Source organism: Nansenia antarctica, assembly GCF_963989245.1.
Source record: "Nansenia antarctica genome assembly, chromosome: 1".
NCBI lineage: Eukaryota > Metazoa > Chordata > Actinopteri > Argentiniformes > Microstomatidae > Nansenia > Nansenia antarctica.
The window spans coordinates 13,396,869-13,414,391 of NC_137674.1; the positions used below are offsets into that span (position 1 = coordinate 13,396,869).

The 17,523-nt window shown below is 40.8% G+C and overlaps 1 protein-coding gene across 1 annotated transcript; it reads left to right on the top strand.

Annotated features, from left to right (window-relative positions):
- Positions 1-638: 638 nt before the first annotated feature.
- Positions 639-7,874, top strand: LOC308162127 (poly(rC)-binding protein 3; the record flags this gene model as incomplete). The annotated part of the gene is made up of 12 exons (XM_080536234.1): positions 639-716; positions 984-1,007; positions 1,107-1,139; positions 3,224-3,340; positions 3,487-3,618; positions 3,982-4,110; positions 4,592-4,693; positions 5,292-5,333; positions 5,747-5,822; positions 6,766-6,818; positions 6,981-7,153; positions 7,538-7,874. 12 exons carry the CDS (start codon positions 639-641, stop codon positions 7,872-7,874), a joined length of 1,296 nt encoding a protein of 431 aa, XP_080392360.1.
- Between the last annotated feature and the right edge of the window lie 9,649 nt (positions 7,875-17,523).

Genomic DNA, 17,523 nt, shown 5'->3' on the forward strand with positions numbered 1-17,523 from the left:
TTGTAGGGTCCCCTGTATGTAACTAATTATGTTATTTTGTAACATTATATTGTAACATTATTTTGTAACGTGTTTGACACCATTGCTCATTCCATTCCATTTGAAGTTTCCTATTCTACCTCCACTAGCCTCCATTGTTCTAAAAGTAACATTCTCCTTATTGACATTAAGGGGACATTGAGAATGTCCCATTTAAAGTCTTGATAAGTCTGAAGGAATAGTACAAAATAATGTCATAAGTTATATACAATGGACCCTACAAACTAAGCATACCAGGGGTGTTACTATCATCCAAGTGACTTTCACAGTGGTGCTGTGACTTTTACAGAGACTTAAACTACCTTGCCCCAAGATCCAAAGCATATCCCAAAAGGGGGATAATGATAATGATCAGCTTCACATCAGAGGGCAGAGAAGAAAGCAAAAATATTGCATCTATTCTATGTCCTGCATATACTGTATGTAACATTAAGTACAGTACAGTATGTGGATGTGTTCCAAAGAAAATGGCACAGCGAAATTGTTTAATCTATTGTTTAATTTATTTATTTACTTTGATAAAAGTGACTGAATTGGTCCATTTTTGCGTCCACAGTGTGTTTCGTATGAAGAGTAGGATTGTCTAAGACTGTCTAATAATGTCTGATAAGGAAGAAGGGACCTCAGAGCTGGCACTCAATGTGACTCTCACATTACGGCTTCTCATGCACGGAAAGGTAAAGAAAACTCCATTATATTATACTATCACTATAATAATAATAATAATAATAATACATTTTATTTATAAAAGCACTTTACATATAAAATCTCAGAGTGCTAAAACACAGTAAGATATACTATACTATACTATATACTATATACTATACCAATGTTCCAATTAAATCAAGAGATCGACTGAAGGTATTTTCTTATACAGTATGTATTCATATGTATTTATGTCATAGATATTGTACATATTGTTTCTTTTGTGTCTTTGTTCACAGGAAGTGGGCAGCATAATTGGAAAGGTACTGTAAATTGATTTAGATTTACAAAAACAAGTTTTCATTTCAAATGCGTATTTATTCCTTGTGTTTCATGTTCTCACATTTTCTGATTTATTACAGAAAGGGGAAACTGTCAAAAAGATGAGAGAAGAGGTAAATCAAATCTTATACCACTGTATAATATATATTATATATAATTGAATATGGCATTTTATGACACAAACTACAAACTAGAAAATGAACATTCTGAATAAACTTAATGTGCTTGGCCAGTTGTCTAAAAGTCTAGGTAGTGGAAATAGTTTACACAATGAGATATTGAGGTATATCTACTTTATTCTCAAGTAACATATTGCTTAGCAATTGCTGATGGAGGGAATCTGGTCCAAGAATAGCATAATACATAAGGTTAACATATTATATTCGGGAATAAATGTTCAAATCTTTGAAAACAATTGAGTGCTTCATGACAATTCTGACACAGTTGAAGGTTCCACCACTGATATAAGCACCATGGACAGCAGGCATGGTGGACTGATGTATGACAGCATCCATTTGTGAGCATACTCTGCCTGTTGTTTAGAGCATCTCAGTATAGTGTTTTTTAACTGATAGAGAGGACCCAAACATTTCACATTGCTTTTTAGACCCTCCCCCTCAAGCACAATAAATCAAAAGCTTAATGTGGCAACATCTGTGAATTATTCTCCCCAATGTAATTCAACGGCAAAGCAGGTATGGCAATTAACCTAAGGCTATTTTGTTTTAATGCATAGCCTATGATAAGGATTTATTTATGTACATGTAAATGTAAATTTATAATAATGTTCCATAAATATTAGTTTTATAGCCGTAGGACATACTGGCATACTTCCAAGCCGCTGAAAGCAAGGAAATGAGAATGCGTGCCTCACAAAAATAGGTGTCCAGAGTTTATGCACGACACCGTCTGCCTCAAAATCACCCCTCTGGTGACCAACAGAAATCATCTCCGTTCTAATCAAGATAGATTTATCTGAAGATTGTTCTATGGCTATAAAACTTTGTTTGAAGGCAGTCCTGGAATTCATTATTATGATTAGGCTTTAAATAACACCTGCTGCCACTGCTAAGGAACCTTTAAATAACACCTACTGCAACTGCTAAGGAACCTTTAAATAACACCTACTGCAACTGCTAAGGAACCTTTAAATAACACCTACTGCAACTGCTAAGGAACCTTCACAACTCTGGAAAACAATTAAATAGGAGACCTGCAGAACATAATGTGTATGATTACACAACAATGCACTCTCTTGGCTACCAGTTCTACCTCACTGAAAACACTCCACTCTATCTATCTATCTATCTATCTATATATATATATATATATATATATATATATATATATATATATATATATATCTGTCTCATCCTGTCCATCTATCTATGTAACATTCTATCAATCCATCCAACCAACCAAACCATATCTAACTGTATCTTCTACCATAATAAGACTGACACTTTCTTTAAACAAATCTATCTATATATCTATCTCTCCTGTATCCAAGTACATAATATCACAATACAACTTGCAACCGTATGTATTCTGTTATTCTTGGACTGGATTCCCTCCATCAGTGAGGCCATTCTTTCTGATTGGCTAAATGTCTAAATGATATCTAAATGATATAAATTTAGGTTATTTAATATCAACTGACATCAAATGACCACAACCACTAAAAAGTCAAACTTACTACCACAAATAAGGGGTGCGCTGCTGTTTTTCAATCCTTTCCAGTGTCACTTCAACAAATGGCCATGACATCAGCAATGTTATACATGACCTGATTGGCCTTCTGTTGAATCAACCGTAATTCATAACATACTGATAGTAAAAGACTCAATTTCGCTAATAGTTTTTCTGGAATTAATGTAGCCTCTCCAGAGCGCAGGGAACATGGAGATGTTGCGCGTAAAATATTAGATGAGCATGCCGCAAAGTAGATAGAGTTGGTTTGGTGTATGTAGCTGAAAACCTGTAGGAGTAGAAACCCTGGGAAGAATAGTACAAAAGATAATAATAATAATAAGTATGAAGGATTACAAGAGTGTTGCTTCCCAAGCGCACTAATTATGCACTATGTTAGTGTTAACGATTTATTACGCAGTTTCAGGAAAACAAATCATCCAAATATGTTTTCGTTTCATGTGACAGATCAAATGTATTAAAACGCCACACTTTTATTTATTTCCAGAGCGGGGCTCGCATTAACATTTCAGAGGGATCCTCTCCAGAGAGGATTGTTACCATCACAGGGCCCACAGAGGGAATCTTCAGAGCTTTTTCCATGATTGCAGAGAGGTTTGAGGAGGTAATTACAACACCTTGCAGGCTCTGGCAGGAATAACCTTTTCTCTCTCACTTTGGACAGAATCCTGACTTGACATACACTTACAAGATGCAAAATGACTCTTAATTGACTCGATGCTTTAACCATTGTCTTGTGCTCTGTTTTAGGACATCACTGCCGCTATGACCAACAGCACAGTGACAAGCAAGCCACCAGTGACACTCCGTCTTGTGTTTCCAGGAAGTCAATGTGGCTCTTTAATAGGCAAAGGGGGGTCCAAGATCAAGGAGATCCGAGAGGTAGGATTTTGGCCACAAAAATCATCTCACGTTTTGATTCTGGGTCTCTAGAAAAAGGTCACGAGGGAATTAACCCATTGCAACCTGGCAACCGATTCATCACTCCGTCAGAAATATCAACCACAGTCAGTCTGTCCTGAGTGTTCTCTACAACTGCTCGGTGTACAGTAGCTGTAAAACTCGTCGTGTGAGACTACAAACCTGCCCGCTCAAACATTTGTACTCTCCAAATAATGGGATTAAATATTTATTTTGACATGCATGACAGACATTAGTCGTGTCATTTTGTACATTTGAATATCGGAAGGCATCTTTTGACAAGTAATGGGTTCTCTTTTTTCTCCCATTTTGTCTGCGATTCAGACCACAGGGGCCCAGGTGCAGGTGGCGGGAGACATGCTGCCAGACTCCACAGAGAGAGCTGTTACTATCTCTGGCACTCCTCTGGCCATTACTGAGTGTGTGAGACACATCTGCTCTGTCATGCTGGAGGCAAGGCACTTTTACCTCTGTCCCACTGTAAACACAGCAGGTTCCACAACTATTTTTAGCTGAACATACTTGAACAATAGAAATAAGGTTTTACATAGACATTAGACAACGATATGACGGTAACAATGTATATGAAGTTGTCCCTACTGTATACAAGTGTAGGGGTAGTTATTAGAGATACACAGAGTTACAGATTCCCATATTATATTGATATATGGGACATAGTATATCATTTTTATTTGGGAAATTTCGGAGCCCCCCCTCCCAAATTTCGTTGTTTGGTACCTGTACTATATCAATGACAATAAAGACCATTCATTCATTCATTCATTTGATCACAAATACATCAAAGTCATCTAAGACACCTGAGGAACATCCATGTCATCTAAGGAACAGTAGGATACATGTCATCTCTTGCAGTTGATAATGATGCAGTTGTCCTGTCAATCATGTTTGTTGTTTTGCATGGTTGTGTCTCCAGTCACCACCCAAAGGGGCAACTGTTCCATATCGTCCAATGTCCATGCAGGGAGGAAACCATGCCATGTTAGCACAACAACACGCTCAACAACACGCTCAACCAGTGAGTAGGCCTACCACTTTCAAATAATAACTTTTCATAATGTGTACCAAAATGTCAACAAAAGAAAATATTTTTGATAAAGACATTCTTAAACATGATTTACATTGAAGTGTCGCTAACATTCATCCAGCCAAACAATGATCAGAGCATATTACGACCACTAGAGGGCAGCATCTGCATGCAATAATGAGTGACCGACCAGGGGAGATAAAATTGTTGCCGCAGACATTATGACTTGGCCAGAGCGTCTGGTCAGAGCTTGCACAACACACATTAAAATTAACAAGCATTTTTACAGTTTCAAGTGAACAGTACTCAGTATATAATAGGGCCTTTTAAACGTGTCATCATGCCTAACAACCCCTATCTCCCTTTAATTTGGCAATAAAATAAAATAAAAATAAAAATGAAACAAGGTAGATCGAACATTTTGAGGTTGTTAAAAACGATGGGAATATAGGACAGAGTGGTAGAGGATGCTGGGATGTGAGTAAAGTAGTCTCTAATAAAGCTAAAGGAAGCTTCTGTCCATTTACGTCCTGATTTTAACGTAAACACATTTTAACCATACCCTCTTGTTTCCCACTTTGTGTTGTAGGCGTTCGCACTACAAGGGCAGTATGCTTATCCACATCAAGATGTAAGTGTACTGGTCTGATCACACACCACCTATCCCAGTTACCCACTCCTGCCCAACACCTTCCACCACTACGCCCTCCTAAACCTTAACACTACCCTGTATTATAGTCACTTCTGTGCATACTACTATTACGTATACTAACATAGCAGTTTGCATTCTTTAAAAGGATTGTGGGCGAAAAAATGGGGATCATTAAAATCATGTAGCCCCTCTTTCTCATAGAAATACCATATGAACTATTGGCAAAATCCAATTATTACAGAGATAAGCCCGCGTGGCATCAAATTCTTATCCAAATGGATGCAGTATGAAACTCTGTTTTAACTTCAGATTGGCTCTGTATTGTAGCTGTCAGCTCCTCCGAAATAATCCAGTATTGATTGGTTAGTTCTAACTTCCTTCCTACCCTGCAGTTGACCAAGCTTCACCAGTTGGCTATGCAGCATATCCCCTTCCCTTCCCTTGGGCAGAGCAATCCTACCTTCCCTGGTACGTACCCAAGGCTCCCTGGGGAAATCCATGTCTCCCTCTCTCTGTCCTCCTGCGCTCATCACATCATTAAAACACCTTCCTCAGCTTCGGTCACTTTTTTTTTTATACCGTATATTTTATATTGTGTTTTAGTCTTACACATTTTACTGGTATGTTTATGTTATACTGGTATTATAATAATTATTATTCATATTATTATTATTATTATTATTATTATCCTTAATTTAACCAGACATGTCACATTGATATTTTCATCTGTTTATGTCTAAGTTATACAGACACACATAACAGTGTACAACATAGATCAATTACTTAGAAAAACAGTGCAAATGTGCAATACGAGTAACAGTATGCCACAGTGGCTATCAGAGGTATCAAGTCACTGACATGTTGCCTTACACCCTGCTCCAAAACATCCTCATCTTACAAACCCCTCTCCTCCACCTCTGCCACATCTCTCCTCCATGTCTAACATCCCCATACCATACCATCCCTGACCTACTGTACTGTGAACCATCCCATGTGTCCTATTCCACAACAAACCAGGATAATAAAAAAAAAAAACATGCATTCAACCAGCTTTCATTCATTGTTATGCAGATGTTTATTGGTTGTAATGTATTCAAAGATGTGTCACTTCTTTTATGATCTTGGGTTACAGTTTCATTTTTTAAATGTGCACCTGGGGAGGCTGTTGGAGGTAGAATGGATGGGCTCATTGTAATGCATGGAATGGAATAAGGAATGGTATCAATTGTCTACTCCAATTTCTACCTCCACCTGCCTCCACCGTGTACGTAATATGTACACTAATCCCACACCTGATGAATGCCCTATGGGGTGTCTCAGACATCATAATGTGCATAACAATCACCTCGGAGGCCTTTCAGTGTAAATGTAAATGTGCATTTTAATTATCATTCCATATCTTCTTCTGCAGGATTTGAGGCCGCTGTCCCTCCAACTTCTCAGGAGATGGCAATACCCAATGAGGTAAGGCTGTCTACGCCAGACAATGTACATCATGTAAATCACACTGTTGTAACACACCAATTGTTCTGCTCTTAAGTACTGTAAGTGTTTTTTAGGAGGGGCAAATTAACAGTGGGGGGTGTCTTTACCGCATAATCGACATATCCTATTATCTCTTCTCAGTTTATTGGCTGCATAATTGGTAGACAAGGCAGCAAGATCAATGAGATTCGCCAGGTTTCTGGAGCGCACATCAAAATCGGCAGCAGCACCACAGATGGATCGGCAATGCGCCAAGTCACGATCACAGGCTCGCCGACCAGCATCAGTGTGGCACAGTACCTCATCAACGCCAGGTAAGACCGCTAATTACCTTGTGAAATGTCAGTTATGACCTATTGGGTTCCCCATAGCAGAGATGGGATGGCCAATCACACAATGTTGTTGTAACTTAAATTAGGGCTATATATCTCATCTGAAACCCGTGGGCCTGATTTACACATAATCCACCGATCCATACTCCTGAAAGCATGAAAACCCTTGTTATCTTATTATCTCTTTTCATGACATTCCTTCTATGATTCTTTGTTTCTTCCTTTTTCTTACCCTCCTCCCATGTCGTGCCTCCCTCCTTCTTCCCTCTTCTTTTGATTTGCCTCCCCCCTTAACTAATTGACTGAACCCTATCTTGTCTCATCCCATCCTCTCAAACATGCTCTCCTCCCTGTATTTGTTTGCAGCTTAGAGATGGCTAAATACAGTATGCAGACTGCTTCCGCTGTGAACCAAGTTGACCTCAACATGGCCTTCTCTCAATCTGCTCCTACTGTCTCTACACCTACCTCCATGGCTGTCCTGGCTGGCACCACTCAAGCCCCCACCACCATTAATGTCCACTCCCCCTCAACCTTTTCCGCCATCCCCACCCCACACTATGCTGTCCCTGTCTCCAGTCTGCTTGGCATGAAATCTCTGCCTATGATGGCTGTCCACCCGGCCTCAGGCCTAGCACAAGGTCTAGTCCCGTACACTGCTAAGCTCCACAAATCTGACCGGCAGAAGTTTGCCCCATATTGATTTATGACTTAAGAAAGCTTTTCTGGTCTGGTCAATATTGTGTTTATGAAGTCATTCATACACTTTTCATTTATGAAAAAGTGAATCAGCAAAAATATATTTTGCTTCATTCATTTTGCTCATAAGAATTTGGTCACGTCAAGTATCTTGGAGTCAATAATCACTTGTTTCTTCCTTCAAAGCTAAATCAAGATACATCCAATATACATGTCTGATTAATTGGGCAATTGCTGATGAATACACGCGCTCACACTCAGCTACTTATTAATAGAACACAATTGTTTTAACTATAAATAAAACCACTGTACCTACTCTACAGTCTCATGTAAACCTGAACATACATTTCATAGGCTTATGAGCTACATAGACACATGGGATCCTCTTCATGGGTTGGCTTTATGTCTTGCTGAGGACTATAAAAATGTGTTACTCTCGTAGCGTGTTAAGCAAAATCGCTTTTCTCAGATATGTACTTTGTTTTGTATTATTGTAAATAGTGGACCGATAATATGTTTTTTTAGAAGGAAGCCAGTATCATACACTGAGTGATGCTGAACCTGCCATAGACTGTTGAGAGGGTTGGTCTATAGCGTTAACTGTGAAGTTTCTTTTAACAAGCATTGTTCCACTCCTCTGTCCCTCTGTCATGTTTCCTACTTTCCTCCAATAGGCTCTCATCACTGGTATCAGGCTTGGGTGTTCTGTAGTGTCGATGCACAGTTGCAGTTCTGACGGGATTATCCTAAAGACATTGGATTCGTGTGGATTTGACTCTACACAATTACACAAAACACAATCATGTGTGGGACTGGCCTAGTGTTTGTTTTGTTACAGTACCGTAGTTGATTTTCTCTTAATATGATTCAATCCAATCCAATTTGTGCTCTCTTCTGCGCTCTGTGTCTGTGGTTGATGCTGTCTATTGTAACAAATGTATGTTTATGTTGTAGTTGTTTTTAGTTAGGGTCTAGCCTCAGTGTTATTGATGAGCTCTCCCAATGTGCTATATTTGTCACATACAAAATGTATTTGAAATAAACAGACCTTTTGGGGTATTTTTTCCCTTTGTCGATTGACAGCAAAATCTAAGAATTGACATGCTTGTAGATATTGTTACATTTCAGTCTCAATTCAGATGTGGTATCCGTCATTATCAGTCATTATCTTAATTGAGTCATTACTGATACTATAGAAACCAAATACTATTTATATCTTGAGTTCCTTTGGGTACATTTTACAGATCTGTTTGACTCAATTCTAAGGAGTTGTAGGCCTTATTGTAAATTCTTATCATTATAACTTATCATAAGAGTTTTTACAAAATGCTATTTAATGTCCACCATAGGTACCATAGGTCTACAGATTCAATAGATTTAAATAGTTGAACTAAAAACAAAAACACCATAATAAAAGTCTCACTCTCACTATGTATTGTAAAAGTTATCCATTGGCCATTTCAATCGTTTAGATGCCCCTAAAATAATTGCTTATCTATGAGTATAGTAGAATTGAAAATTGGAAATGGAGATTGTAAATCATTGTTTTGCTTGTAGCTGAGTTTTGTATGGGCATAACAACTCTTTGGCACAAACAGGTTTACAGCAACAGGTATGGAGCAAACTTGTATCAACAGGTATGGAGCAAACTTATATCAACAGGTATGGAGCAAACTTGTATCAACAGGTATGGAGCAAACTTGTATCAACAGTATGGAGCAAATTTACATCAAGAGGTATGGAGCAAACTTATTTCTTTAACAGAATTTTTAGGTGAAGTTGGTGTGACCCAAAACATCAAGTAAATATTCAACACATATCCTCACAAGTAATGCTGGAACAACTTAGCCTCTGGTTGCCAATTCGAGCATTCTTCAAAAGTATACTGTAGGGGTGCTTAGGTGGCGTAGTGGACTAAGCGTTGACCATGTAACCGCAGGGTTCCCAGTTCGATTCCGGCCGCGGACATATCCTGCATGTTATCCCTCCTCTCTCTCTCACCATCCTTCCTGTCAAATCTCTACTGTCTCTGTCACAATAAAAATGAAAATATAAGTGGGACTACCCCAATCTGGAATGAACCCTGGCATTGCCTATATTAAACTACCGTACCTTTTTTCGACTATAGAGCATTATATACTTTTAAATCCACAATCCAACCCCCAAAGAGCACAGGGCTCTTAGCCTGTTTGCATGTCGATTTCCACTTTCGGGTCTAACATGCTGTTGGAGATATAGTCAATAATTAATGGGGATGGAAATGGTAATGACAGCTACAGTAGTGATGGTCAGCAGTGGTGCATCTCTGCAGTATGCCGTGGGCAGTTGGAAGGTCACAGCCTCGTGCTAATGCTGTATTAATGATTTCCTACGGGAGGGGGTTATATGTTGTGTGCACTGTTATGATTGTGATTGTGTCCTAGCTTTTTTCAGACAATGCATTTTTTTTGCAATGTTTTAAGACAGTGCTCAAATTACAAAGTTTATGAAGAATGTGTGTGTGTGTGTGTGTGTGTGTGTGTGTGTGTGTGTGTGTGTGTCAAACCAAGCGTGCTAATTTCCATTGTCTTTATCACATACTCACTATCTATCCTATACTTATACCCATATTTCAGGAAATCATTGTTAAGCCCTTTCTTATACAGTAGATCTACTTCTAGTTCCTGTGCTGTTTACAGATAATGGTACCCTTGTATCCTCTTCTCTTACTAGCACAATTACGTTTGCTTTCTCCAAAAGTCCTAAAATTAGGGTTTTAAAATTAAATGAAGGTTATCATTTCCCACATGGTCATGTTGAGCCTACTCTGTAACCATACCCCACCTAGTGGTCAAGTGGTCATTTGAATATGTGACGTCAGAACACTGATCATGTCATCCGAACCAAAAAAGTGGCAGTGGAGACGAGGGGACGCAATTGCTGCACACGCGTCTCGCAGTATATCGAACGACAATCCAGTTATCGTAGGAAAAGGAGTCGGACCACAAGATAGAAATGTATTAAAGTATCCTCATAGGAACCTAGATCCGCATGTATGATAGTGTAGTCTATTGGCTTATTTGAAACATATGCGTTTGTTTTTCTGTCACTAAAGCGCTTTGCCGCCGCTGAGGGCTGCTCATAGAATAAAAACGCTCCGACTTCAACCTCAAACATAACGGTCAGCATAACGACACAGGAGATGACAGGTAACGTGCTTTATAGTTTCTGCTAGTATTTCAATTGTTTTGCAACTTTCTATGTGAATAGGTTTATATTTCAGCGTGCACATAATTTCCTCATCAACTTAGTTTGAATTCATTGTGATGATAATCTCTGAAGATTTAGGAGACCATCGCGCTGCGCACATGCATGCCAGTTGATTAGATGTAAAGATTGTGCATAGGTGCATATCCTAAATGCACAAAAGCTGTTGGTCATAGTCGAAAACAATCTATCTGTGTGCTTTGTCTATCGACCGAAATACCTCTTTGTGTCGGCTATTCAGCAGCACAATGTCATTTTGCTTATGCTTAATGATGTATTATTATTCAAATGCTGCTGACATTTGAAGGGGTTCAGCTCGACCATATCATATATTATATATATAATAATAATATTAATATAATATCTGTATTACCAATGGCATGGCCGTGTCTGACTGCCTGTGCTGCTGTAACAGGTGCATGGGAAGTAGTGAACATCATGTTTATTTCGACAGATGAGCACTGGATGTGGAGTTTCTTTTTTAACCAATAGTCTACATTGTTTATGTCTCATAACATTTTGCACAGTATATGTTGAGATGTTGAAGAACTGATCCAATGTGTTGTTTGGCAGAGATATATAGAGTTTCAGGGTGTAACTGGCCTTCTTATTTGAAATTCTCAAAAACGGAAATGAAATATTCAATTTCTACTGTGTATTTAGTCACATTACAGTAATTTGGTCATATCTATGTTCATGCTTTAACATCTCACAGGTCTCAGTTTTCACCAGGTACCACATTTAGCAAATTTGACCATGTAGTTTTGGAGATATGAAGCAGTTAATTAGACCGGGAACACCAAGGATGGGGGGGCAAACATGAACACAACCGGAGGGTTAAATGGTGTGTAGGCTGTACTTAGAATCGCTTGAATTGGAATAGCCCTGTACGCACAATGTGACATTGAGAGTATGCATTTCTGCCACTTGTCCGTGTTAAACTACTTTTGTCATTATCATCAAGCAGTGGCGGCTGGTGCTAAACATTTTGGGTGGGGCACAGGTTATGGGGGCATGCTCCACGGGGAAGAATATCAACTTTAAAATCTGGATTTACAGTCGATTTTAGCATGAGAATAGCTCTACCCCCCTGTACAGACCTCGCCATCCCCTCTACCCCCCTGTACAGACCTCTTCATCCCCTCTACCCACCTCTACAGACCTCTTCATCCCCTCTACCCCCCTGTACAGACCTCTTCATCCCCTCTACCCACCTCTACAGACCTCTTCATCACCTCTACCCACCTCTACATCTCCTCTACCCACCTCTACAGACCTCTCCATCCCCTCTACCCCCTGTACAGACCTCTCCATCCCCTCTACCCCCCTGTACATACCTCCTCATCCCCCCTACCCCCCTGTACAGACCTCTTCATCCCCTCTACCCCCCTGTACATACCTCCTCATCCCCCCTACCCCCCTGTACAGACCTCTCCATCCCCTCTACCCCCCCTGTACAGACCTCTTCATCCCCTCTACCCCCCTGTACAGACCTCTTCATCCCCTCTACCCCCCTGTACATACCTCCTCATCCCCCCTACCCCCCTGTACAGACCTCTCCATCCCCTCTACCCCCCTGTACAGACCTCTTCATCCCCTCTACCCCCCTGTACAGACCTCTTCATCCCCTCTACCCCCCTGTACAGACCTCTTCATCCCCCCTACCCACCTCTACAGACCTCTTCATCCCCCCTACCCACCTCTACAGACCTCTTCATCCCCCCTACCCACCTCTACATACCTCCTCATCCCCCCTACCCCCCTGTACAGACCTCTCCATCCCCTCTACCCCCCCTGTACAGACCTCTCCATCCCCTCTACCCCCCTGTACAGACCTCTTCATCCCCTCTACCCCCCTGTACAGACCTCTTCATCCCCCCTACCCCCCTGTACAGACCTCTTCATCCCCTCTAGTGAGTGTGTGAGTGTGAGTGTGTGTGTGTGTGCGTGTGTGCGTGTGTGTGTGTGTGTGTGTGTGTGTGTGTGTGTGTGTGCGTGTGCTGAATACATAAACAAACAAGCTAAAAGACGACAATAGAAAACGTACCATGCTGACGATATTACTAAATGTTTGAAGTAGCTTTTATCTTAGCTGACTCTCTTACCTTCAGGTCGAGTTTGTGTATTCTGGCTTCGCAAAACACCAACAGTAGCAGCCTAACAGCCGCGGAGATTGCGCGGAGATTGCGCGGAGATTGCGACCACAAACGAAGTTTGACTTCGGTAATAGGTCCAGTTGTAATATCCTCAAGCAGGGGAGGCTGGCTCCCCACCAAAGGGAGAAGAGAGAGATTTTTTTTCTATGACTTCTAGACAGTGTTGCTTCTGAATATCATAGTCCAATCAGCTAGTGTTCTGTGGCGTATATCATAGTCCAATCAGCTAGTGTTCTGTGGAGTATGTTCCAATCAGCTTCAAGTCCCGCCCCTTTCGGTGCATGTCCCAAAACCCCATAGACAATTGACCGAATGGCCTGAAGTTACCAAAATAGATTTTACATGCAAGTCTACGAGAACAGCCTAGTGCAACTTCGAGTAGACTGAAAGTTGCCCCGAAAGGGGCGGGACTTGAAGCTGATTGGAACATACTCCACAGAACACTAGCTGATTGGACTATGATATACTCCACAGAACACTAGCTGATTGGACTATGATATTCAGAAGCAACACTGTCTAGAAGTCATAGAAAAAAAATCTCTCTCTTCTCCCTTTGGTGGGGCATTGCCCAATTGCACCTAATGAACCAGCCTCCCCTGTCATCAAGTCAGTTACAAAAAGGATGGAGTGCATTTAGACACCCACGGTAGCGAATAGAGATGGATTTACCTAATATGCCTCCAGAGGGTGCAACCTCAGACCACTCTTCTGATACATGGCTGTGGACCTCTGATCATTCCCCTCATGGTTACTATCCCAACCAACACCTTTATAATTGTACACTACTCCCACTCATACCAAATTACCTGGGAATAACTTACAGTGAGTAGGTTGAAAATGAATGAGGTTCTGAAATCCATTTGCACCAACAGAACATAATAACAGGTTGTGATTTTTCAAGTGGGTCACAGGGACATTAGTGGTTAGGTCTGGCTGTCCCATTTACTGGAAACAGATCTGGACGACTAAATTATTGGGATTTGTACTATTATGTCCGGAGCTGGACAATTATTGGGTGGGAATTGAGTGGGTAATAGACTCATTTACACCAAACTCTCCCGATAAATAACCCACTGAATTCATCAAATTATGATTCATAATATTATTTGTTGGATCGTTTGATTTATTAAATTTATGGAAGCTACTGCATCTTTAGGCATGTTTTATTTTATTTGGGTCAGTAGTTAATATCACAGTCAAATGATGCAATTGAATTAGACAGCCTAGAGCTGTCTTTATTCACTGGCAGGCTGCTTTAGAATACCCATCAGTCATTCTCATTGCTTTAATTAGCTTTCATCATTTCACACCATTTATTCACATAAACAAATGAAAGCTTTTCCAAGTTGAGAATCATTAATTCAATGTTGTTTCAACCCTGTCAAATCTCAGCCCACTAGCCACCACTCTCGGAACACTTTTCATTCAATCTCCATGCATTGTTACAAAATGAAGCTGACTTGAATCGCTTATGGGATCTATTTTTCTGATCTATGTGAATATATTTTGAGGGAAATCTCATACTGTAGTAGGCTATACTTATACGCAATCCACAGGTCAATTCAAACAGGAACTGGTGAAGGCACACGTCACTACTTCCATTTACATGTAAAGAGAAAAAATAAATAAAAAAATTATCTAGACGCACCCATACAGGAAGCTAAATGACGTATGAGCATCATGAATAAACTCTTGTAAATGGACTGCACTTATTATACCTTTTATCCAAACGCTTTACAAAGGCCTCTCATTCACCCATTCACACACACATTCACACACCAATGGCGGCAAGCTACCATGCAAGGCGCCGGCCCGCTCACTCGGAGCAATTTGGGGTTCAGTGTCTTACCCAAGGACACTTCGACATGTGGCCAGCCGGGGCTCGAACCGCCGATCTGCCGACCTTGCGATCATTAGACGGCGGCTCTACCTCCTGCCTGCGCCACAGGCACCCCAGTCTTGTATTCTTCTTATTCTCCTATTAAGACTTGTGTTGGGCTAGGGCACTCCAGGCAAACTTTAAAGAAGGAAGAGGAAGGTCAGATTCCCTAACGAGTTCATTTGAACACTGACCATCTTCTTAATCCAATGCATACAGTGTGTAGCAGAGCATGAGCTGCCGTATGAGCTTGCATGAGCATGAGCTTGTGATGCGGTAGCCCAGTCTGACACATGTCAATTCGAGTGTCACCCTCAGGCCATGAGGATGTCCTCCTAGCTTAATGGTAGACGCTTGTGTCTTTCATGTTGGAGTTAATTGGGTTTGAACCCCGCCCATCACATATGCCTTCCCTGGCTAAGTCAGTCAAATATTTAGATTATGAATGAGTATGGTCTCGTATGGTGCTACAGTTTGAGCTCTTGCCTCAATGGAAAGCTAGAATTTTATGGAGGGTGTCATTTTTTTCTCTCAGTGAAATATGGTCTACACTAAGTTAAGATGTAGCTTCACTAGCCATGCCAACAGATGAATAAGGCCATACATCATAAATTATTTCCGATAATAAGCATTATTGAATCTGCCACACTCTTCAGTATCATAGCCTGATTAATCATTTCTGATACATTTGCACCACGAGAGGCACTGTTGTTAGCACAACCTTAAACCTGACCTTAAGCAAATGATTTACAACCATGTTGACAATAATGAGTGAACCTGACCTTCTCAGCTGGAAGACAAAAAGTGTTTATTCACTGTGGTGCTGCATCACTGCATCACAGCTCCTTCAAATGTCAGGGAAAACATCAACAGTCCTCTGTCAGTGACACACACACACACATTTAATATCTTTATTTGCGTTCACATTTTACAATAAAATTCTTGAACACAAACAGTATTAGTTGCACCAGCATAGGACACTCGATAATTCAAGCTTTAAATCTGTCTATGGGTACAGGTAGCAGCGTCTCCTCCATATGTGGCGGCTGCCAATTATTGCAGATATTGAGCAGAATTTTGCCACAGCCTTTTATTTTAATTTAATTTTACCTTTATTTTACCAGGCGAGACAATTAAGAACAAAATTCTTATTTACAATGCCGGCCTGCAATAAGGGGAAAGGGGAGGGGGGCTGAAAGATAAAACATGTTAAAAACAAAGCACAAAAAGCATTAAACACATGTAACACAAACAATACAACAAAAGCACTAACAGACATCAATAATGGAATACAACAGTAAGCACAAAAAGCAGACAGGCAACACAAGACAATACAATACAACAAAACGCACTGGGACACAGCCAAAAAGCAGACAGGCAACACAAGACAATACAATACAACAAAACGCACTGGGACACAGCCAAGCAAACACAACAATAACCACTGAGACACGACCAATCAACACAGCGATACAATATGGACACTAAGACAGCCAGTAAACAAACCAATACAACGATACACACTGAGACACAGTCAAGCAAACATAAATACGGTACAACAATAACCACTGAGACACAGACACCAAATACGTACAACAACAGCAATAAGCACTTACGAAACAGGCCAACAAACATTAGAAAACAGTATTAACATTAACACAGAAAAGCTTAAAAGCAGAGAATGAGCAGACATGAGCGTATGGGGGCATAAAAACAAGTGCAGGTGGACAGAGGGTGTGTGTAAAGGGAATGAATACAAGTGCTGCCCTACAGAGAAGAGAAGCATGTGCAGGAATCAGTGAGGGTGTCTGAAATAGTGAGTCTGAAGGCAGAGAGGGAGATGAGTTTATCCAGTTTGAGGGTTTTTTGCAGAGCATTCCAGTCAGAGGGGGCAGCAAACTGGAATGATGCACGGCCAAGGGAAGTGGTGGATTTGGGAATTTTTAGTTGGATGTGGAGTGAGGATCGGGTGTTGCGAGTGACAGGCAGAGGGTGAAGCAGGAGACACAGATAGGGGGGTGATAGGTGGAGGAGGGTTTTATAGATGAGGGTGAGCCAGTGCATGTGACGGCGGGTGTGAAGGGAGGGCCAGTTGACCAGGGAGTAAAGAGTGCAGTGGTGGGTACTGTAGGGGGTGTTAGTGGCGAACCGGATGGCGGAGTGATACAGTGTGTCGAGCGTGGAGAGTGTAGCTTTGCATGCAGACCTGTAGATTGTGTCGCCGTAGTCAAGCATGGGGAGAATGGTCATTTGAATGAGGGTGCGTTTAGCGGATGAATTGAAGGAGTGACGGTTTCTATAGAGAAAGCCAAGTTTGGCCTTAATCTTGGCCTTTGCTTTAGGCTTGGGAATTCCTGCCATCTGCAACCCCC